Genomic DNA, 27,070 nt, shown 5'->3' with positions numbered 1-27,070 from the left:
TTGAGATTCAACTTAACAAAATTTGCTTATCGTGTCGGAATAATATAAAGATAAAGTTTAAATTTTGTCAAAAATTTCCGGGTTGTCACATAATATAATGACACTTGATTAACGTGATTATATTACAGTAAGTCATGCTGAGTTTCTAATGGAACGTGATAAAGGTTCACAGATCATACCCTCATCATGAACCATGTTACATAACTCTTTCATTCTATTTAACCTCTAAACTATCAAGAAAATATTTTTCTTGATGATTCGGTCTTTTCTGGATATTCTGGTAATTTGACAAATCAAATCGTGCTATTACCTTTTCTTTCTGCTTTATATATTATGATCATTTGAAACTCCATACCTACGAATTCTGGACCATTACTTGCAAAAAGAAAACAAAAGCATGAAGCTCCGAAATAGAAATGGGAGTATAAATCGCAGCAAATAAGAGAGAGCATTAACTGTGGATGTCAATGATTATGGAAAGACAGAAGCAGGGATATCGAAATATAAGGGGAGATATAAAACCTAACAACAACCCAGAAATTTCAAACCGTGTATATCGATGCATATAGCAATATAAAGACAAGGAATAACTAAAAACACTATAAAACCAAGAGTATAGTAGAAGTAAATAGATTCTTCCGGCGGTAGATGAAAAAGAAGAATGACAGACATGAAAGTTAGGAGTATATCGAGAATCAGAACTGGATGGAGCATATTGACGAATGCTTTAAAGTATGAATTGAGAGAGAAAGAATAGAAGGTATGAGCTGTGGAAATAAGGAAATAAAGAGGGTGGATTTATAGTGAAGTATCAAACAGAGCAATCGAGACAGATCATCGCATTTAACCAAAGAGGATTCTAATTTCCTTAATATAACACCCCTGATTTTTTTTAATATATATAGATACAGCGGAAGACCAATTTATTAATATATTATAAGTATAAAATCCCATTAATAATAAAAACGTAAATAAATAAATGACCGGGTGTTATATTAAACGTAAATACAACTTTTAATAGAAAAGACGCGACATCAGAGTTTCCAGCTTTGTCAAACATATCTTCCAGCATCCCATCTTCACCCTGCTAACTATCATACAACAAATCCATAACCTGCAGGGAAGATGTGGGGGATTAGCACGAAGCTAAGTGAGTGCAACTAACTACAGGCAATAGTATACAGGAACCGTCATACTAATCATGTCACAAAGGCTAACACACAAACATCACCCAGTAGTGCAGTCTATAGAGACTCCGGCAGTTCAGCCAAACCATTAACCTCCAGTTGATCAGGCTGGGGTTTACCGGAAGTTCCTCCTACATACCGTGCTGCATAAATCATCCACACGCGACGAACGCGTCATTCAAACATATACTACACGGATGCAAATAGGCTACCACATGAGGAACCCAACCCGCAGGTTGATCTCTCCTATCGAATTAGGCTACCACAAGATAGGGACGCACTGGGTTCCAACAGACAAGCATCAACCAACATGCAGTCATCACAAGGAACTAACTAATCACAACAATAAGTATATTTAACAAGCATGGCAATCATAATATAACATGCTACTATATACTATATTCTTCAGTTAGTCCCACCCACTGATACCGACATCACTCGGTAGTCTAATGTCACCGAGTCTTCTCCTCGTCTGTATCACCTGAAAACAATACTCACAAGTTAGTTATAATATTATGATCATTAAAATACAAACGGGCAGCATAACGGCTAAAAAATCGACACTTAGTAAAATTTTACACTGCTAAAGACACTCGGTCGACTGTCAGAGACAGTCGGCTGACTGTCTACACTCACTCGGCCGAGTGTTTAGACACTCGGTCGATGGTATCTTACAGACACACTCGGCCGATGGTCGAGTCAGTCGGTCGATGGTCGAGTCAGTCGGTCGATTGTCAAGAGACAGTCGGCCGACTATGTTTATCTGCAGAAGCTGAAGAACAAAGTGACGGGTTTCACCCAAAATCGACCAATTCTTGCTCTAGAGCTCGATTACGACCTCAAAACTGACCAAATCAAAGACACTAAACATGTAGAAACATAAACTCATAAGATTTGGACTCAAACAACATCAAATTTAACCACTTTGACCCAAATTACACACTTTGTAAAAACTTACACAAAAATCCAATTTTCTCAAAGATTAAAGCATGAAAACTTGTGATTCTTACCTTGATAGAATCAGTAAATCGCAAGGAACACCAAGATACAAACGATTTGAGTTTTAAAACAAGAATTAAGGATTAGGGTTTGGTGTAGGTGGAGAAGATGAAGAACGAGGTTTGAGAAGAAAAGTCTAGAAAATGGGAAGAACACAGCTCACTAGTCACTTAATTGGGTTTAATTCCCACACTGTGCAACACACGGGTATTTATCAGTTATCTGATATCTTTCGTATATCATTTGGCAACCCAAACGAATTCCAAATTAGATAAAAAAAAAACCTGTTCTGTGACCCTTGTCACAAACTGGTCCTAACCACAACATTATTTAATAATAAATATAAAATTAAAATAAAAGCATATAATAACACCACACACCCTGAGGGCAAAAATAGTAATCTAACATCTAGGCCCGCTTCGAGGGTGTTACACTTAATTACCGAAGAATCAAATCTTATTACGAATATTTTCTCTAAATCCCTTGAACTCCGAATATCAACCCTATCTACGTCAAAAGATATGACGAAACTTTATTTTCTCATTTCACTCTTTTGCGATAGCTTCACTCGTACTCTTCACATAAACGATTTGTTTTATCCGTGTTACTCAATGATGATAAAATTCTAATTTTCAACTCGTATGAGTCATGAAAACATACTTATTGTTAGCCATGACGATCCCAATCAAATTTCGGGACGAAATTTCTTTAACGGGTAGGTACTGTGAAGACCCGGAAATTTTCGACCAAATTTAAACTTAATTTTTATATGATTTCGACAAGATAAGCAAAGTCTGTAATATTGATTCTCAAATTTTTTGAACTAATGTTATATATTCAGTTAACCTTTGACTGTTGACCGACGATTCACGAACATCTATTTGTATATATATATATATATATATATATATATATATATATATATATATATATATACAATAAGTTGGAAAATTAGTTATTAAAATTAATTATAAATAACTTGCAATGTGTATTTAAAAACTAATTTATGTATATTAAATAAAGATATATACATATATATAATTTCAAGTTAAATAAAGATATATACATATATATAAAGATAGTAACATTCGTTTATTGATTCGATTGATATTTAGATAAGTTAACTAAAACATTTAAGATGAACAAGTAAAACACTAATTTGCTACAGTATTTTCGAATTGCTACATTACCCGAAAAGCTACAGTGTTTTCGAAAACCACTATTTGCTACAGTAAAAATCATTTTGCTACAGTAAAACACTATTTCAAAATGAAAATGTATGTATATTTTACAAATGTTATAAAATATAATATTAACTTAGATATAAAACGTTTTGATTTAAAATAATATTATTATATATTAAGACGTTAATTTATAGACGCAAATGACCAAAACATTCAAACGTACAAGATACACATCGGATAACATAGTTATTGGTAATGTAAGTCCATATTTTGACAAGGGTACGAGTCACAAAACGTATAATGCAAATTATTTAAGCGTACGAAGTAACGTTCGAAAAACCAGATCCGATACATAAACTGGGCATCAACGTACAAGACAACGGAACTAAAGTTACAAGTCACCAATGCACGAGAATATAATATAATATATATATATAATTAATATAAATTATATATATATTATATTATATAATTAAATAATATGTTGACAAGCTAGTGCACAAAACAATGTGAGCTGGATCAGCACCCCATGCGATCGAATGGGAATTGGGCATCACAGCCATGCGATCGCATGACCCCAAAAGTTTTGCCAGGTCCTATAAATTGACACGAATTCTGCTTGATTTGTTTGCACCTTCACAATTCTTTCTCTCTTTCTGTAAAGAAATATATATATTTATATTATTATTATTATTATTATTATTATTATTATTATTATTATTATTATTATTATTATTATTATTATTATTATTAAGATTAATATTATTATTCAACTTATAGTTAGGAGTATTATTATTAGTATTATTATACATAAAATATTACGACGAAGTTATGTCCAAACGATTTCAAAACAAGCTTTTAGAGCGGGATAGAACTAAGGAAATTATGGGTTATAGCTATGGAGGTTATGAGTATTGCTTGGGGGTTATGATCATTAGTCAAATGTCAACCTAGCGTTTATCATCTCCGTTGCGTCTACGTACTTTTCTACAATATTGAATCACAATATTGATACTTGAGCATTCATATCTTACCTTTTATATATTAATAGTGTATCCATGTCTAGTGCTCGAGTATATATGTTTATGAATGCTTGTATAATTTAATTTTGTCGTTAAACAGTTTATGATGAATCACGAATTTTATACATATGCTACTGATGTAAAGTATATGATATGCATGTCATTGGAAAGCTATCGAAAAATTAATAACTTTTCAAGTTTTCATTTAGAAATCGCGTGATTTCGATGAACGGATTAAAAGATATGGTCAACTGAATTATGTTTGACATTAATTGAAATTGTGTTTGAAACTGTAAATTAATACTTAAACAATTTGTCTATGAGATTGATAAATTGGATTTTTAGATATTACTAATCGAGTAAATGAATTTCTAAATAAGGCACGTCTCATTTTGTTGAACAATTATCAAAGTTGACTGTCTTATCATGTTTTAAAGCTTTATAAACAATATAATCTGATTTTATAAGTATTGGAAAGCTATGTGAAAGCCATGATAATTCAAATATAATATAGCTCTTGAAATAAATAATATTTTGAGTTTGATAAACTATAAGTTTGTTCAAGACTGATACTATGTTAATATGATAAACATGTATAGATTTAAAGATCATATTGGGTCAGGATGACTTTTGAGATGACTTTTGTTAACTTTTGTATGTCGGTCTCGAGCATTAGGATTGTGATACACTATGATCCGACAAGGTGAGTTTCATTTGCTCCCTTTTTAATTGCTTTTGCAATCTATATTTTGGGCTGAGAATACATGCACTTTATTTTAAACGCAATGGATACAAGTACATACTAAATTTTACACCGAGTTTGAATCGAAAATACCTTAGCTTTGGTAACTAGTAACTGCCGGTTATAAGAACTGGTGGGTGCGAGTAGTTATCAATGGATCCATAGGGCTTGACATCCCCGTCTGTTCCAGGTATAGAAACCCTAGCCTGAACTATAAAACAGACGTATGCTATTTGAGTTTAGTACACGTTAGTTTGCGTGTATTGTACATGTTGGTTGCATGTATGTTAAAACAGGGGTACTTATTATAACGTTAAAGTTTAGTTATCAGGGTGCTCAACTTCGTAGAATATTTTGATAAACGTTTTGGATGAAACAATTGAAATCTTGTGGTTCACCTTTATATACAGATTATGCGCAACATTAAAACTATGAACTCGCCAACCTTTGTGTTGACACTTTTAAGCAAGTTTATTCTCAAGTTCCTAGAAGTCTTCTGCTGTTTGCTTATACGCTATACAAGCTATGTGCATGGAGTCATACATGCTTTATTCAAGAAAACTTTGCATTCACAAAATCATCACCATGTATCTTATTTGACTGTATTGTCAACAGATATATTGTTAAAAACTATTATATACGGTGATTGTCTATACGTAGAAATCATCAGATGTCGAAAACCTTGGATTTATATATTCATTTATGGTGTGCCTTTTCAAAAGAATGCAATGTTTACAAAACGTATCATATAGAGGTCAAAACCTCACTATGAAATCAATGAATGATGTATTCATCCAAATGGATTTGGACGGGTCATCACAGCATCCAATTGAACTAAAAATCTCTGATCAGTTTTTCAATTTCACGCGGGCGGAAAACCCGTTTCCTGACACATTTAAACGAAACGGTTTTCACAACACACTATAATAATTATAATTAAGAGATTTTCACAATAAAATCGAGTTTTACAACACCGAGCCCGCTTCGACCCAAATTACTTCAAAGTGCCCATTTCGACCCATTTTAGCTTAATACAAAACATAGACCTAGCATGGTGATTGGGGATACGCTACCCAATCCTAAACGATCCAAAAGCACGTCTTCTAAGCAACTACGCATGTCCACTAGTCCCCACGCTTACCCGAGCCACCACCTCCACGCGAATCTATAAAAATGTAAACAACGAGAGGGTAAGCTAATGCTTAGTGAGTGCAAATATTATGCATATACATATATAATTTACCTACTTGCACTCCCTTACCCAAACCACAAGTTAAACCCACATGCCAAAGTATAGGAAACTAGCATCATCAATCTTACCACAATAATCTCGTATATCAAAGCGTAAAACCTAGTAACATCAATCGCACCACAATTACCTCGCTTATCAATTCGCACAAGGTAGTATCATCAAAATCATACAACTAGCATCAACATTAGCATATATTTATTATAATAATAATAATGCTAAACATGAACATCAAATACGTACCATGGTTAACCAATAATCGCAAGGGAATAACCTCAGGAATAAGTCATCGGTGTTCATAACAACCGTTAGCACCCAAAAACGGCTATGGTATGCTAACCCCTGAGGTGTTCCAAAACGGCTATGGCATCACCCCCAAGTGTTCTAAAACGGCTATGGCATCACTTAATCATCGTATGAGTATAGACAAGCTAATACTCACACCATGTGCACAAAACGGCTATGTGCACAATTATCACATGTGACAAAATGGCTATGCCACACATCAATGGTCACAAAAACGGCTATGTGACTCACGGGCAAAATAATAGCAATATAATAATAATAATATGTTGGGTACTCAAACCTCAAGTCGCACGTTAGTGCACAAAATCCGACTATTGTGACTCTATTCCCAAAGGTGTCCAACGGCTATCGTCGCATCGATGTGCCTCAAAACTCGGCTATTGTGTACATCGCGCACAAGCAAATAAATTATATACACACATGTATAACCATTCCACTCACCTTGAAGTCTTGATGAAAGCAAGCCAAATCCGTTGCTCCGCCAATGAAACGTACCTAATCCATTATCATAATAATAAACAACACAACTAGGGTGGATTACAAACCAACCCATATCGACACCTAGTGCAAAATCGACCCGATTGTACTTCCAAGTACAACACATACCCAAACTAACCAATAATCACTAACACAAGTGAAGATGGTCCTAATATGCCAATTAAACCCAATCATAAATGTTAAACACTTATCTTGCCCAAAATGACACCTAAACCCTAATTTTGACCCATTTCAAAATTAGTCAACCATATGCATCCAAAAAGGGTTTCAATACATCCAAAATCACCTAACTAAGTGATTACACCCAAAATCAATGCCTAATCATGGTCAAAACGTCAACCAACCCAAAATCCACCAACAACAATATAAAACCCGATCTCTAGCATTACTATACTCACTCCATGAGTCTAAATGGGTTTCTCAACAATTTAAGTTCAAACCCTAACTTTGAATATCAAATCAAACAATGAAATTTGGAGTTAGAACTTACCACAACAACCACAACGTAGCCACGAACGAGATGAACAACTTTAACACTTGAGCTTTGGTGAGAATCCGACTTCTTCCTCTCCAAATCAACCTCTCTCTCTCTAAACTCTCTATCTCTAGATGCATGTGTGTGAGTGGAAAGAAGTGAAATGAGGATAAGATAGGTAATGGATCAGTTTTGTGGCTCAAAAACCGACCCTCAAGTGAAAATACCAAAATACCCCTCATTTAATCAAATTACAACCGCTGGCCCGCCAGACCATTTGGACGGCGTCCAAACAATCTGGATGGCGTCCAGTCCTTCTTTACTGGACGGCGTCCCACTTAACTGATCAAGGCTGAAATTGAAACAGGGTCTTACACCAGTGTATAATATATATATATATATATATATATATATATATATATATATATATATATATATATATATATATATATATATATATATATATATATATAGGATGAGGATTCAGAGAGAACCAAGTGTAAGAGAGAACTCAGAGAACTCACAAACTGAACTCAATTTGTGTACGAATTGTGTGTGTGTGTGTTGATGTGCTAAAATGAAAACTAAATATCTTGAACTAAACTAAACAAATTTACACACGAATCATGCAACTATTCGTGATCAATGTAGTACGTATTTAGCAAGTTCAAGGTTCGTTTCACAAGGAGTAGCAGTTTAAAAATCTTAAACTAATAATTATTCTAAGTAAATTGGGGAGGTTTTGATTTAAAACGAATTGAAATAAGAAAAATGCAAACTAACAAATACGAATTCAAATGAGATAAGGGCATTCACTTTTCAATTTCTTATGATCCAGATTGGTTTTTATTAAGACCGCTATAATCAGAACATCCCAAATGTCGATTTTCTCTTCTGGCAGCGACTCTAACCAATCATTTATTTTATCCTTTAACGACCATGGAAAAATCCTCAAATACGCAACTGCCGGTTGAACCCCTTTTATCCTGAATAAGTTACAGATTTCTTTGAAAGACCGAAGATGCTATTTAGCATCCTCATTAGGTATACCACTGAACTGACACCGATTAGAAATCATATGAAGAAAATGCCCCATGATCTCATAATATTCCGAAACCGTAGGTTGTATAATAGCATGACTCTGGCCAGTCTGTGTAACCTTCATCAAAGCTTCCATAATTTGATTCTCATTGCCATCAAAGCTTCCATAATTTGATTCTCATCGCCCATCTCGCTAAACTCTGATTTCACACTAGCAATATCAGAATCTGAAAAATAATAAGGTAATACCACAAAACCCTCAAGTATGGACTGCTATTCTTTAACTTTACTGCGTGTATTATGACCTCTTGTAGGGTCATATTATGGATTCACAAATTTAGGTTTGATAGAACATGTTTCATACACTTCCACCAATTCCTGCAATCATACCATAACAAACACCAACGCGTAATACAAAACAAATTAAAATATCAAAAAGTAACTTCCGTTAAAACGAATTTCCACGAAAGGATGGAATAACTAGAAGTAACAAACATTCCTAAACGAACACCGCTCCCCGTCAGTGGCGCCAAAAAGTTGATGTGCTAAAATGCAACCTAAATATCATGAACTAAACTAAAAAAATTAACACACGATTCAGGCAACTATTTTTGATCAATGTAGTATGGAGTACATATTTAGCAAGTATATGGAGTAGCAGTTTAAAAAAACATAAAATAATAATTATTCTAAGTAAATGCTGGGATTTTATTCCTAATACGTGTGTGAGTGATAAATGAGAGTAGTTGATATCGAATTTGGTGTTAAAAAGAATAGTGGGAAATAGTGTGATCGGAAAATTTTATGGGAGTGATAATCTAGACATTGTTATTAACACTACAACGATTTCACATATACAACTCTAACTTCTCTCTAACTTGTTTTCTCCCAAAAAACAAAAAAAAACCCTACCTTACTTTTTCACCTCCATAGTTTGAGCCGCAAAAACACCGTCTTCTTCATTTTACGCCTTGTAATCGTCTGGTACTTTCTTGCTGGTTTGTAGGCGCTTCGGGTCATCTTCTCCGACCACCGGCATCTCGCCGGTGGTTCGACATGTGTTTTATCGCTTTCCATGTGTAATAATGATCCTTCTTCACCTCTGGCTTTACGACGTTGAGTAGGGTCACTAAGCATGCTCCGTTCAATTTTCTGGTGAAGAGGCGGCGATTTGGTATGGGTTACTGAAAGGACCCGTTCATATACATTATAAACGATTCACAATAGTTGATTACATTCATATACATTATAAATGATTCACAATAGTTGATTACATCGCGAGGTATTTGACCTCTATATGATACATTTTACAAACATTGCATTCGTTTTTAAAAGACAAACTTTCTTTACAACGAAAGTTGACGGCATGCACACCATTTCATAATACATCCAACTATAATTGGCTTAATAATAATCTTGATGAACTTAATGACTCGAATGCAACTTCTTTCAAAATACGCCATGAATGACTCCAAGTAATATCCTTAAAATGAGCTAATGCACAGCGAAAGATTTCTTTAATACCTGAGAATAAACATGCTTTAAAGTGTCAACCAAAAGGTTGGTGAGTTCATAGGTTTATCATAACAATCATTTCAATATATTAATAGACCACAAGATTTCCGTTTATAAATATATGTACGCTCGCAAGTGTATAAAAGTATTCTATAAGTTGTAGGCACCCGGTAACAAGACTTAACGTTCATGTTTTACCCTCTGAAGTACACCAGATCAGGTGTGTTTAAAATAACCTCGAAGTACTAAAGCATCCCATAGTCAGGATGGGGTTTGTCAGGCCCAATAGATCTATCTTTAGGATTCGCGCCTACCGTACATAGACAAGTAGTTTAATGTTACCAAGCTAAGGGTATATTTCTGGTTTAAACTCACGTAGAATTAGTTTTAGTACTTGTGAAAGGACCCGTCGTAATCCACCTTGACGAAGTCATCAACATTTGGTCCCATTGCGATGATCGGCTCCAAGTAATGTCCTTATATTGAGCAAATGCACAGCGGAAGGCTTAATTCATACCTGAGAATAAACATGCTTTAAAGTGTCAACCAAAAGGTTGGTGAGTTCATAGGTTTATCATAACAATCATTTCAATATGTTAATAGACCACAAGATTTCATAATCATAAACATAATACACTCGCAAGTGTATGTAAAGCATTCTAAGTGGTTGAGCACTTGGTAACCATACTTAACATTTAATCAACGTCGCATATTTCCTTTATTATGAAATCTCACTACACAGTACCAAGTGTAGTCACCAAAACGAAGTACTGTGCAACCGTTGAATACTGGTCGTCCAGTCCGGTTGGGGTTGTCAGGCCCGATAGATCTATTAACAGGATTCGCATTTACAATACCCATGTAAATAGTAGTTACCAAGCTACAGGGAAGTATGCCAGTGGTACAACTCAACGTAGAATATATTTTAAGTACTTGTGTCTATTTTGTAAACATTTATAAAAGCAGCGCATGTATTCTCAGCCCCAAAAATATATTGCAAAAGCAATTAAAAAGGGAGCAAATGAAACTCACTCAATGTATTTTGTAGTAAAAATACATATGACTATATTGAAGAATGCAGGGTTGGCCTCGGATTCACGAACCTATATCATTTGTATATTTATTAATACATATAATGTAAATCACAAAATTTCATTTATTAGTATGTATTATTTATATATTTGTAGTTTCATAGATTTTATACCAAATTCCATTTTTATAAAACATATACTTATATTATTTTATATCGATTTTTGTGTATATATATTTGTTTGTAAAAATAATAATTTAGATAATAATGATTTACTACTACTAATATTAATAACCTTATTAATGATGATAATACTAGTAGTAAAAATGAAAATGATAATTTTAATGTTATTAATAATAATATTTATATTAATAACAATAATATCATCAATAATAATAATTTTTAATAATAATAATAATAATAATAATGATAATAATTTTAAATACTTAATATTAATAATTATAATCTTTAATGATAAGTGTAATAATAATAATAATAACCATAATGACAATAACAATACTAATAATATTAATAATAATAATAAATTTAAAAGTAATAATAATAATTTAATAGCTATAGATTTTTAAAAAAAATTGCCCAGGCCGGGGCTTGAACCCCCGACCTCTCGAAACCCAACATCATCACTTAACCACTAAACCGTGTCTATCTTTCTGATTTATATTGCAAACCACACCTATATATATATATCCCGTTTCTGTTTATCTTGATTCACCTTCTTCTTCGATTAATCACTCGACAGGCCTCACTCAATTTCCAACATTTATATACAGTTAAATTTCATATAGCTATAGAAACGTATAATTGAAATCTTAATCAATCAAATGCAAAACAACAAACAGAAAAGAAATAAAAGAGAAGACAGACCCTGTTTACTCGAAGATTTTTTTATAGCAACTCGAACACAAAAATCAAATTTTAGAACTTTTTAGTAAAGGCTTCAACAGGAATTATGTTGCAAATTACTCATAGAATCTACTGGGAACATCAATTTAACATAATTCATCAAAACTGATTCAAATTTTGTGAAGAACAAAAGGTTTGACTTTGTATTTTGAATGTTTGACTTTGAAATTCGAATTCAAAAGACGAAATTGAGACTTGTAATTTTGAAGATAGTTTAAACTAAGTATTTCTAACATCTCTGCATAAATAGATTTTAAAATTTAGCTTGTAATCGAGTTATGGGAAAAATTGTGAACGTACAGGGAAACTTATTGTTTCTCTTTATTATTTGATTAATTCGCTTGGTAAGAACCTTTAAAATTGATATTTGATAATACTGGTGAAACTCTTGAATGGATTTTTATCTATCAACGTGATTCATTTACTCGTGTTTATATAAAAAAAATGCCGACAAACTTTACAAGCATAACAGGAAATTGGAAAAAAATAACTGATGGTGATATAATTTAGCAGTTTTCGATAATATGGTATCCTATAATTTTTTTTTATTATAGATAATAAATAATAATATTAATAATAATTATATTAAAAAAATGTAATGATAATAATTTGAGGATTTTATTAACACTAAAAATGATTTTTTTTAAATAAGTTTGTTAGTAATAATTTATAAAATGCTAATAATAATACTTTTATTAATAACACTGAAAATAATAATAATAAGGTTAATATCAAGTATAATGATAATGTTAATACTTATTTTAAAAAATTTAATGTCATTAATTATAATAATAATTATAAAGGTGATGATAATACTAATAATAAGTAAAATAATACAAATTATATCAAATTTCATATTTTGTATCTTATTAGAATATAACAATATTAGTAATACATATACTAATGTTAATATTAATAATCATAATGAAAATAGTGATAAACTTATAACATTTATTTTAATTATAATTACATGTAGCATATAAATTTTTAAACTATATTATACAATAACATTTATTGAATAATTTAGTATTTATATATCACAATATGTTAATAACTACTAATAGGAATTTGTATATATATGTAAATATATATATAGTAAAAAAAATATTTTATAATAACTTATTTATTCTAATTATTATTTTACCTTTTAAATCCAATAACAATATTATGTTTTAATTGTTTCAATATATAATATATATATATATATATATATATATATATATATATATATATATATATATATATATATATATATATATATATATATATATATATACATATATGTATATACATGTTATCTACAAACGTTCGTGAATCGTCGGGAATAGTCAAAGGTAACTGATTATCCGAATATAGATTTCAAACTTTCCAGACTCAACATTTTAGATTTTTGCTTATCGTGTCGGAAACATATAAAGATTAAGGTTTAAATTTGGTCGGAAATTTCCCGGTCATTACAGTACCTACCCGTTAAAGAAATTTCGTCCCCGAAATTTGATAAAGGTTGTCATGGATGACAATAAGAATGTTTTCATGACAACATGAGCTGATAAATAAAGTTTTATCATCATCGAATGATGTAGATAAAACCATTTGATTATGCGAAGAGTATAAGTGAAGCTATCACAAAAGAGTGAAATGAGTAAATAAATATATTTGTTTCAATCCGATGACGTAGTTATGATTGATTTCCGGAATTCAATGGATTTAAAGAAAATCTTACGTTATAAGATTTGGTTCTTTAGTGTTTAAGGAAATCAGGATCTTCTTTGATTATATGCAATAATCTGTTTTGATTGCTCTGTCGAATATTTTACTATAAATCCACCCCTTCGTTTCCTTCTTTTCCACAACTCACACCTTCTATTCTTTCTCCCTTGGTTCATACTTTAAAGCATTCATGAATATGCCCCATCCAGTCCTGATTCTTGTTATACTTCTAACTTTCATATCTTTCATTCTTCTCTTTCATCTACCGCCAGAAGAATCTATTCACTTCTACTATTTCCTTGGAATTATAGTGTTTCTAGTTCTCCCGTGTCTTTATATTGCTATTTGTATCGATATACACGGTTTGTAATTCCTGGGTGGTTGTTGAGTTTTATATCTTCCCTTATACTTCGATATTCCTGCTTCTGTCTTCTATAATCATTGTCATCCACAGTTAATGCTCTCTCCTAATTGCTGCGATTTTTATCCCAATATCTATTTTGGGGCTTTGTCCCTTCGTTTCTTCTTCCCGTCCTCGAGTCAAGCGAGCAATAATCCGAAATTCGTAGGTATGAAATTCGAAATGAACCTAGCTAATGTTCTAAGAAAGAATTGGTAATAGCACGATTTTTGATTTGTCAAATTACCAGAATACCCTAGAAAAGACCGAATCATCAAGAAATATTTTCTTGATATGTTTAGAGATCGGATAGAATGTAAGAGCCGTGTAACATGGCACATGATGATGAAACTGTGAATCATCACATTCCATTAGAAACTCAACATGACTTACTGTAATATAATGACGTTGATCAAGTGTCATTATATTATACTAATTCATGCATCAGTTCCCAACACTACTTCAGAACATTTATATTTTAAACTCGAAGGTTTCAGAATTTAGAACTAAAATAGTTTCTTTTATGATGTAGTACAGATAGAGCGGAGAGATAATTAATATCGGACGAGAGTATTTTGAAGATATCTTCAGAAGTATTGAAGATATTTTCAATGAAAGATACGATAATATCTTGGAATTTCTAATATCGAAGGATGATAATGAAGATTTACCCGTAAGGGTTTAGATTCAGAAGCAAGGTGTTCGCTAAAGATTTCATCAGATACAGAATCATCTGGATTCTTTGAATATAGGGTTCAATCATTGTATTTGTTCTTTGTTTCCTTCATGGTGTGCTCAATTCGATTTTCAGTACCAAATTTTCTATCGAGCGTTCATAACACTTCCTTCTTTATTATCAACTTTTGACCATTTAGACCATCTACAACATGCTGCTTCATTAGCATTTTCAAATTCAACGGATCTGGGTCATCGGTTATCAAACCGAGGTGGTTTCAGGAGAATTGTGTTTTTAGATGATTAAACGCTGACGATAACATGATGGGATATGAAAGGTTCTCCGGTAACGACGGCGAAAGGACAACGTATATATATATCGAGGTTATAATAAGACTAGTCTTACTGAGAAGTCAAAGTTAACTTGCTGAAGCTGTGACAAAATTGGTTACTTTGAAAAGGAATCGTATGGTTGTTTTTGCTAATAAATGGTAAAGGATTAAATACGGGTACGTGTTAAACTATGACTTTGGGTTCGAGAGTTTTTCAGATGCATAAATCTTTTCTTCCGTTGATGAAGTGCGGTTGGTTCAACTTCTCGGTCGAGGTGTTTTCAAGAATCATGAAAAATTTGAACACGGATTGTAATTGTCGAGGTACAAATGAGGTTTAAGATGAAATCAAGTGGCAAACTTGAAGAATTATTTAGTTTCATATGTTATAATCGATATTTTAATTCATTTTAATTGTCCAAAGTTAGCAGTCCAATAGTCCTATTGTCCAATGGTCCAATAAATTCATATATAAATTAAATATATAATATTAATACGTATCGTGACCCGTGTACCGGTCTCAGTATTGATCACAACTCAAACCATGTATATATTTTGGAATCAACTCCAACCCTGTATAGTCAACTCCCACCTTCACATATAGAGTGTCTATGGTTGTTCCGAAATATATATATAGATGGGTCGATATGATAGGTCGAAACCTTGTATACGTGTCCCGTTATTTAAAGTGCGTAAAATAAATAAATATATATCATGACCCGTGTACAACGTATTGTCTCAGAATTAATCTGACGTATTGTGTACATGTGTCCCGATTTAAAATGCATAAAAGTAAATGACAATAAATTAAATTGCGATAAATGTAATACGGAATTAACAGTTAGCTGGGAACAGTTAGCTAGGAACAGTTAGCGTGGATTCTTAACAATATTTCAATTAATTAGTTCGTTTGTTTCTAACAAATTTTTATCATGTCCAATGTTTTCTTCATTATGCCACTTGTTGGATTCTGATATGCCAAAATCCAAATATGTAATTTGAATGGAAATGGTTGTTCTGTGGTGAACGGATACGTATATCGGTGGTTGTAAGTAGGATAGTAAATGACCGTTGAATCAGATTCTGAGGATGTACAGTGTAACTTATTAATGTGAAATCTAAATATTTCTCGGGTACTACCTACCCGTTAAAATATTTTCATCATTAACAGTTTGTACGAAAGAATTTTTAATTACAATCTTTATGAAAATATACTTGCATATATATTTTCTTCAGATGTAATCATGGATCTAATGAGTAAATAAGATATTAAACTCATTTGATTTATCGTTAATACTAGATTACATAATCTCTAAACTTCATAAATTGCATAACCGCCATGTCGAGCAAAGTTAAATGAGGTAGAATGATACGTATAGCGAAGATAATCAATGTAGAATGATATGTAGAACGAAGATCATACTCGAAGTATAGATGGTGATATTGAGGCGCGTGATGTTAATATCCGAGGTGCAGATTGTGATGTTGATTGGCATTGATGGTGGTGGTGCTGATTATGCTATTGGTGCTGCTGCTGGTGTTTGTAACCTTCGCACCATGTTCTCCAAAGCCGCCACGCGAGCGCGAAGTTCGTTAACTTCTGCTAGTACACCGGGTTGATTGGCGGTTGGAGCTAGCGGATGAATAAGATTCGAAATATGGGATAGTATACAATCATGACGAGATACTCTAGAGATAAGAGAGAAAATGGTGTTTCGAACGGGTTCGCCGGTAAGTGCTTCAGGTTCATCGCCAAGAGGGTAAATTTTGGTGGATGGAAGGGATCTTTGATGTGAAATGATTTTCAGATATCGGATGATATTCTAACTATATAGAATATCTATGTATATATAATCCTAAAGATGTCGTAGACTACAGAGGAATTTACGGTATATGTCAGGCAAGTCTACGGATGCGCTAAGATATGGATTATCAGATACGCTAAGATATGAATTTTGTCTATACACTATCAATGCAGTAAGTGCAGTAAGACGTGTCTAGACTTAAGATGATAAGCAGATAATTTCCTAAGGATGATAAGTAGATAATTTCCGACTAGATATGATAAGCAAAACTTTTGACATGTAGACACGGTCAAAGTCCAGACTCATTAATGTATCCTAACAACTACTAGTCAGACACACTAATGCAAGACCTGGTTCGCTAAGACCACCGCTCTGATACCAACTGAAAGGACCCGTCCTAATCCACCTGGACGAAGTCATCAACATTTGGTCCCATTGCGATGATCGGCTCCAAGTAATGTCCTTATATTGAGCAAATGCACAGCGAAAGGCTTAATTCGTACCTGAGAATAAACATGCTTTAAAGTGTCAAACAAAAGGTTGGTGAGTTTATAGGTTTATCATAACAATCATTTCAATATGTTAATAGACCACAAGATTTCATAATCATAAACATAATACACTCGCAAGTGTATGTAAAGCATTCTAAGTGGTTGAGCACTTGGTAACCATACTTAACATTTAATCAACGTCGCATATTCCCTTTATTATGAAATCTCACTACACCGTACCAAGTGTAGTCACCAAAACGAAGTACTGTGCAACCGTTGAATACTGGTCGTCCAGTTCGGTTGGGGTTGTCAGGCCCGATAGATCTATCAACAGGATTCGCGTTTACAATACCCATGTAAATAGTAGTTACCAAGCTACAGGGAAGTATGCCAGTGGTACAACTCAACGTAGAATATATTTTAAGTACTTGTGTCTATTTCGTAAACATTTATAAAAGCAGCGCATGTATTCTCAGCCCCAAAAATATATTGCAAAAGCAATTAAAAAGGGAGCAAATGAAACTCACTCAATGTATTTTGTAGTAAAAATACATATAACTATATTGAACAATGCAGGGTTGGCCTCGGATTCACGAACCTATATCACTTGTATATTTATTAATACATATAATGTAAATCACAAAATTTGATTTATTAGTATGTATTATTTATATATTTGTAGTTTCATAGATTTTATACCAAATTCCATTTTTATAAAACATATACTTATATTATTTTATATCGATTTTTGTGTATATATATTTGTTTGTAAAAATAATAATTTAGATAATAATGATTTACTACTACTAATATTAATAACCTTATTAATAATGATAATACTAGTAGTAAAAATGAAAATGATAATTTTAATGTTATTAATAATAATATTTATATTAATAACAATAATATCATCAATAATAATAATTTTTAATAATAATAATAATAATAATAATAATGATAATAATTTTAAATACATAATATTAATAATTATAATCTTTAATGATAAGTGTAATAATAATAATAATAACAACCATAATGATAATAACAATACTAATAATATTAATAATAATAATAAATTTAAAAGTAATAATAATAATTTAAAAGTTACCTTATATAACAGATTTTTAAAAAAAATTGCACAGGCCGGGGCTTGAACCCCCGACCTCTCGAAACCCAACATCATCACTTAACCACTAAACCGTGTCTGTCTTTCTAATTTATATTGCAAACCACGCCTATATATATATCCCGTTTCTGTTTATCCTGATTCACCTTCTTCTTCGATTAATCACTCGACAGGCCTCACTCAATTTCCAACATTTATATACAGTTAAATTTCATATAGCTATAGAAACGTATAATTGAAATCTTAATCAATCAAATGCAAAACAACAAACAGAAAAGAAATAAAAGAGAAGACAGACCCTGTTTACTCGAAGATTTTTTTATAGCAACTCGAACACAAAAATTAAATTTTAGAACGTTTTAGTTAAAGGCTTCAACATGAATTATGTTGCAAATTACTCATAGAATCTACTGGGAACATCAATTTAACATAATTCATCAAAACTGATTCAAATTTTGTGAAGAACAAAAGGTTTGACTTTGTATTTTGAATGTTTGACTTTGAAATTCGAATTCAAAAGACGAAATTGAGACTTGTAATTTTGCAGATAGTTTAAACTAAGTATTTCTAACATCTCTGCATAAATAGATTTTAAAATTTAGCTTGTAATCGAGTTATGGGCAAAATTGTGAACGTACAGGGAAACTTATTGTTTCTCTTTATTATTTGATTAATTCGCTTGGTAAGAACCTTTAAAATTGATATTTGATAATACTGGTGAAACTCTTGAATGGATTTTTATCTATCAACGTGATTCATTTACTCGTGTTTATATAAAAAAAATGCCAACAAACTTTCACAAACATAACAGGAAATTGGAAAAAAATAACTGATGGTGATATAATTTAGCAGTTTTCGATAATATGGTATCCTATAATTTTTTTTATTATTATAGATAATAAATAATAATATTAATAATAATTATATTAAAAAAATGTAATGATAATAATTTGAGGATTTTATTAACACTAAAAATGATTTTTTTTTAAATAAGTTTGTTAGTAATAATTTATAAAATGCTAATAATAATACTTTTATTAATAACACTGAAAATAATAATAATAAGGTTAATATCAAGTATAATGATAATGTTAATACTTATTTTAAAAATTTTAATGTCATTAATTATAATAATAATTATAAAGGTGATGATAATACTAATAATAAGTAAAATAATACAAATTATATCAAATTTCATATTTTGTATCTTATTAGAATATAACAATATTAGTAATACATATACTAATGTTAATATTAATAATCATAATGAAAATAGTGATAAACTTATAACATTTATTTTAATTATAATTACATGTAACATATAAATTTTTAAACTATATTATACAATAACATTTATTGAATAATTTAGTATTTATATATCACAATATGTTAATAACTACTAATAGAAATTTGTATATATATGTAAATATATATATAGTAAAAAAAATATTTTATAATAACTTATTTATTCTAATTATTATTTTACCTTTTAAATCCAATAACAATATTATGTTTTAATTGTTTCAATGTATAATATATATATATATATATATATATATATATATATATATATATATATATATATATATATATATATATATATATATATGTGTGTGTGTGTGTGTGTGTATGTGTGTGTATACATGTTATCTAAAAACGTTCGTGAATCATCGGGAATAGTCAAAAGTAACTGATTATCCGAATATAGATTTCAAACTTTCTAGACTCAACATTTTAGATTTTTGCTTATCGTGTCGGAAACATATAAAGATTAAGGTTTAAATTTGGTCAAAAATTTCCGGGTCATTACAACTTGTGCCTATTTCGTAAGACATTTATAAAAACAGCGCATGTATTCTCAGTCCCAAAAATATATATAAAAGGGAGCAAATGAAACTCACAATACTGTATTTCGTAGTAAAAATACATATAACGTCATTTAACAAGTGCAAGGTTGGCCTCGAATTCACGAACGTATCAATATTTAGATTCAATATTGCAGGAAAGTACGTAGACGTAACGGAGATGATAAACACTAGATTGACCTCACGAGCATACCCATGATCCATACACATCACCTCCATAGCTATAACCCATAATTTCCTTAGCTTCGACTCATTCAAAAAAACTATTTTGAAATCACTCGGACAGCACTCCGTCATAATATTTTATGTATACTAATAATATCTTGAAATAATACAGAGCAAATATATATATATATATATATATATATATATATATATATATATATATATATATATATATAAATCGATTGAGAGAGTTTAGAGAAATATATTTTCAAGTTTCTATGAAATAATAAAACCTATTGAATTCTATTTATAATAAATTTTTGAATTATTAAAGTGAATTATTAAAGTATGAATTATTAAAGTGAATTATTAAAGTGAATTATTAAAGTATGAATTATTAAAGTAAATTATTAAAGTATGAATTATTAAAGTGAATTATTAAAGTATGAATTATTAAAGTGAATTATTAAAGTTAAAGTAAAGTAAAAGTAAAGTAAAGGTAAAGTTAAAGTATAGTAAAAGTATAAAAACTATGTATGTATAATACGCGTATAAATATATATAATATTAATTTAAATCGTTATATATATTTAATGAAATAAAATATAAATATCGTTATATTTATTATACTGGTTAAGTAATGAGTTGTCAAAAGTGATTCTAGATATTTATAAAAGTTATATACGTTTTAATAATAAAGTTCTTTTTAAACTGGAAACGTCTTTGTACGTTTGAAAATAGATTAATAGAATATTATGGAAACCAATTCTCCACTACTTTTGTAAATGACACTTTTTATTTTTATTTATAAATAGCTTTACAAATTATTCAGAATATCGTTAAGAGGAATAGATTTTCTCAAATCATAGTGGACCTCTCAACAGAGACTTGTAATCATAATTCAATGTTTCTGATAATTCAATCATTTAATATATATATTTTTTTAATTTCGTCGAAAATCATATTGAAACAAATACGTTCGTGTAAAGTATTATATATTTAATACTTTATTAATATTCTCAAGTTATAATATATATATATACACATATACATATCTATTTATATATAACGGTTCGTGAATCGTCGGAATTTGGTCGAGGTTATAATGAATGTATGAACACAGTTTAAAATTCTTGAGATTTAACTTAACAAACTTTGCTTACCGTGTCGGAATAATATAAAGATTAAAGTTTAAATTTGGTCGGAAATTTCCGGGTCGTCACAGTTACATACCGAATCTGCGATCCGGTAAGTTTGAGGTTGTTTAGTTATTTTATTTTCCGTTTGGATGGCTGAGGTTGGTCGTTCAAGTTATTGTGTCAAAGCTGTACCCCAGATCCGCCACCTCTAATGGTGGCTGTAGGCGGCGAGTACGGTTTGGTACTCTATGGCCACTTTGCGGGGTGTTGGTTTTTTTTGGAGGTGGGTTATTTATGTGGCCATGAGATGGGTTGCTATTGCTCCGGTGAGGTGCCTCTAGCAGCTGTTGCGGTGGCCGTGGTGGCTGGCCGCTGCTAGCGGAAGTTGGTGGCTACGGTTAGTTATAAGCTGCTGTGGATGGTAGTTGGTAGCGATATTCGCTAATGAAGGTTGCTGTTAGTTGCTACTAGCGGGACACGATTTTTAATGGCGGCGGCTGACGGTGACTGGAGTTTTGCTATGCTGCTGACGATTGTTAATGGTAGTTGGTGACTGTCGGCTACTGGAGCTGTGTGGTTGTTCAAAAAATTCAGAAAATGGCGAATTTAGCCTTGGTCTCTTCATGGTTCGGCTTTGCGATCTGATCCGTTTGTTAGTTACACGGGCGCTTTCGTTCATTCCATTTCCCCGTCGTTATGTCTATTCTAGTGGGCTCGATGTCGTTGCTGATGTTTCCGACTCGTTCGGCTTCGGTAAATTAGGTCTCGTGGTAGTGTTCTTGGGTTTCCCGGTGGGCGTGGTTGAGGTGTGACTGTCGAAAAGAGGTGGTTGCGGTGTTTACCGGTTTGAGTTTATATGTATGTTTAGGTTAGTGTACAGTGGTGCATTGTTTCATGTGGTTCAAGCGTTTATGGTTTCAAACTTTCAATAGTGCTCGCTCTTAATTTCATGTATTGAGACATGTAGTGCGAGCGTCAATGTATTTAGGCTCGGTTCAAGTTGTCTTTACTAAAAATCATCAGATCTGCAATTGTTTGTAACCACCGACCATTTGATCTATATATATATATATATATATATATATATATATATATATATATATATATATATATATATATATATATATATATAGGGGCAGAATCAATGGGGAAGTAACCAATCGGGGGGAAGCGGGGGAAGCAAATTTTTTTTTTTTCATTTTTTTGGAATTTTTTTTCCGGCATCAAGATCACACGAAAATATGAACATTTAGAAGAGACACTTCGTGATGAATGTTATTATTTAGGCGGAAAAACGATCTACAAAAATAACATTCAAGATAATATTGTTCGTGAAGAATATGAACGTTTTTTTTTACGTTTTGTGAAGTAAAATTTAGCCCAATTTATAGTTTAGGGTTTAGGGTTTTGGGTTTGGGGTTTTGGGTTTATTCCATAAACCCAAAACATCAAACCCTAAATCCTAAACCCTAAACCCTAAACTCTAAACCGTTCGTGCTAAAAACTCAATCTAAATCCTAAATCTAAACCCCAAATCTAAACCCTAAACCCTAAATTTCTAAACCCTAATATCTAAACCCTATAAACTCTAATATCTAAACCCTAATATCTAAACCCCAATAGCTAAAACCTCAACATACGCTCGAAAAACACGATAATTGTTATATATTACTTCTTCGAGCATTTTCCCGCCAAAATAAAAACATTTATCACAAAGTGTCTCTACTAAATGTTCATATTTTCATACCATCTATAATGTTCGTGAACAAAGTTTTTTCAAAAAAACGAAAAAAAAGGTTTTTGCTTCCCTCCGCTTCCCCCCAATTGGTTACTTCCCTCTTGATCCTACCACTATATATATATATATTCGCCAAAAAAATGTAGACATTGTTGAAAAATTACATTTTTTGCCTAAAGTTTAGGGGAGAGATATGTAAATTTAAGCGTAATAATGTTGGTTGTCGTTTGAATTGAGGTGAGGGGATTAAACGACCAATATCTTCATCTCTTATATATATATATATATATATATATATATATATATATATATATATATATATATATATATTCGCCAAAAAAATGTAGACATTGTGGAAAAATTACATTTTTTGCCTAAAGTTTAGGGGAGAGATATGTAAATTTAAGCGTAATAATGTTGGTTGTCGTTTGAATTGAGGTGAGGGGATTAAACGACCAATATCTTCATCTCTTTTAGTAAATATAGAAATAGAAATAGAAATAGAAATAGAATTAAGATCCTACACCACATATAACTCAAATTTAAGCATAAATTGCAATTAGTAATGTTAATGAATATTTGGGCATATGTGTAGGCATATCATTTATTGTAAGCCTTTTGGCATATCCTTTATTGTTCTATATATTCCCTGTAATGTTTCATATGAAGGCAATACAAACAATACAGATTATCACATCAATGTCAAATATATAACTATTAACATGGTATCAGATGCCACTTACCCTTAGTTCTCTTCTTCCTCGATCCTTTGCAGCCAATCATCTTCTTCAACATGACTACCTTTGACAAGATTTACACTGTAACCTCCATATCTCACCTTATTCCAGTCAAACTTGACCTCTCTAAACTAAATTATGGTCACTGGAAAAAGCTCTTCACCACCCACTATTCCGGATTTGATGTTCTCAAGTTTATACTCGGTCCATCCACTGGCGAAGAAAAGGCCACTGACGAATGGGCCAAGGCTGATGCTGTTGTTTTAACCTGGATATTCAACATAATTTCGGAACCCCTGCTTGAGCCTGTCCTCAATTCAGAGCTTACCACATCAAATGACGCTTGGGTGTTCCTGGAAACTCTCTTTAAAGACAATAAACTATCCAAAACTATGGAATTAAACGCAGAACTGAAGGGTCTCGAAATCAGGGATCAAACTGTCAAAGAGTATTTTTGAAAAATTGACCGAATCGCCACCCACTTCCGCAATCTCGGCTCAACAATGGAAGATAACGACCTTGTCATGTACGCTGTCAATGGATTAAATGAACGGTTTTCTCATGCCAAGCATATCATACTCCATCACCAACCCTTTCCTGACCTAGACATTGCTCGATCGATGTTGTTGATGGAAGAAATGGCAATTAATCATACACATCGTGCAACAACTGATGTTCAACCTAATTCGTCTCATCTGACGGTTCTCGTCGCTGAAGCACCGCCACCACCACCTGCTCAACCGCAAGTGTGTCGAAACTTCTCAAAGGGTTTTTGTCGGTATAAAAGTCGATGTCATTACCTTCACCAGGGTAATCCCAAACGTACTGGACCAAGTTCTTCTGGAAACAACAATAGGCCCAACAGCCTCACTCAAGCCCAACTCTTACAAATTATAGCAGCCCAACAGAACCAATTAGCTCAGACTGCTTATCGGGACCCTTTACACAGCCCACTACTTTTAATAATGGGCCTGCTATGCGTTCATCAACCCAACCTGGGCTTCTGCCCAGTCCACCAGGTTTTAACCGACCCACAGGAGCTACTTTTGGGCCTCAGCAACTACAATTTCCACTTGGGCCACAAACATTTTATACCGGACATCTCATTAGCTTCACCCCTGTACCTGTTGTCCAGCCCAATAATTTTGGGTCTTTTACTGTTGATCCACGGACCCAAACTCAAGAAACTGTTCTCCCCAGCGCATTTAGTACTATGACTCTCCAAGACTTTGGGGCTGCCGGATGGCACATGGATACTTGTGCATCTACTCACCTTACCTCCTGCATTAATAATCTTCGTACTGTTTTTAATAATTGCAAATATCCGTCAGTCGCAGCTGGTGACGGGAACACAATCCCTGTTACCAACACCGGCCATAGCTTATTACCCACTGCTCATCGACCTCTCCACCTAAACAATGTACTTGTCACTCCCAATATTGTTAAAAACCTAATATCTGTTCAGCAATTTACTCGTGATAATATTGTGTCTGTTGAATTTGATCCTTTTGGTTTTTCTGTGAAGTATTACCTGACACACCGTCTTCTTCTCCGATATGACAGCACCGGGGATCTCTACCCACTTACAGCTACCTCTTCTCAACAGGCCTTTCTCACCAACCCCGTTACATGGCATCAACGTCTTGGCCATCCCGAACATGACGTTTTTTGAAGACTTATTTCAAATAAAGATATTATATGTAATAAAATGTCGTCTCCTATTTTTTATCACGCGTGTCAGCTTGGCAAACATGTGCAACTCCCTTTTTCTATTTCTAGTTCCAATGTTAATGCTCTTTTTGATATTGTTCACTCTGATTTATGGACTTCCCCTGTTCCTAGTCTTACTGGTTTAAAATACTATGTTATATTTCTCGTTCATTACTCACATTATGTATGGGTTTTTCCGTTGCGTAATAAATCTGATGTACTTACCACGTTTATTAACTTTCGTACATTCGTACGCACTCAATTTAAACAAGAAATTAAAGCTTTTCAATGTGATAATGGGGGGAATTCGATAACAAAGGCTTTCATCACCTCCTCCAAACCAATGGTATTCAGTTCCGCTTCTCCTGTCCTTACACTTCTCAACAAAACGGGAAGTCAAAATGCATGTTTCGCACCATCAATAACCTCATTCGCACTCTTCTTTTCAAGCTCACCTTTCGCCCACTTACTGGGTTGAAGCTCTCCATATGGCAGCATACCTTCTTAACATTCTTCCTTCCTCTGCAATTAATCACGAAATCCCTCACTCCCGCCTTTACCAACAAAAACCCGACTACACCACTCTTCGTGTCTTCGGCTGCCTTTGTTACCCTCACTTACCAACTAATAATAAACTTGCCCCTCACTCAACTCCCTGCATTTTTCTTGGGTATCCCTCTAATCATCGAGGTTACCTGTGTCTAGATCTCACAACCAACAAAATCATCCTTTCCCGCCATGTCACTTTCGATGAGACTTCCTTCCCTTTTGGTTCTATGACACCCACTCAGCCTCCATCATATGACTTTCTTGACCCTCCACCTAGCTTATTTTCTCAGTCCTTTCATCTATCATCTTCCAATTCATCCTCGGAGACACAGCCTCCTCCTACTGAGGCTACCGCCATCACATCTCCTACTAATCCCACCCTGGAGACTCAGCCTCCTCCTACTGAGGCTGCTACTGCCACTTCCACTACTCAGCACCACATCCCAGAGACACAGC

At 32.6% G+C, this 27,070-nt stretch overlaps 2 protein-coding genes across 2 annotated transcripts; both read left to right on the top strand.

The window, feature by feature from the left end:
- Positions 1-24,411: 24,411 nt before the first annotated feature.
- Positions 24,412-24,813, top strand: LOC139849902 (uncharacterized). The gene has a single exon (XM_071839517.1). The coding sequence runs from the start codon at positions 24,412-24,414 to the stop codon at positions 24,811-24,813; it is 402 nt and encodes a 133-aa protein (XP_071695618.1).
- A 45-nt stretch (positions 24,814-24,858) lies between these two features.
- On the top strand, positions 24,859-26,027 carry LOC139849901 (uncharacterized). Its single transcript, XM_071839516.1, has 2 exons — positions 24,859-25,101; positions 25,212-26,027. The coding sequence occupies exons 1-2, from the start codon at positions 24,859-24,861 to the stop codon at positions 26,025-26,027; spliced, it is 1,059 nt and encodes a 352-aa protein (XP_071695617.1).
- The last annotated feature ends 1,043 nt before the right edge of the window (positions 26,028-27,070 follow it).

The sequence above is a fragment of the Rutidosis leptorrhynchoides genome, chromosome 5, assembly GCF_046630445.1.
Source record: "Rutidosis leptorrhynchoides isolate AG116_Rl617_1_P2 chromosome 5, CSIRO_AGI_Rlap_v1, whole genome shotgun sequence".
Lineage (NCBI taxonomy): Eukaryota > Viridiplantae > Streptophyta > Magnoliopsida > Asterales > Asteraceae > Rutidosis > Rutidosis leptorrhynchoides.
This window is presented reverse-complemented; position numbering and strand designations above follow the sequence as displayed.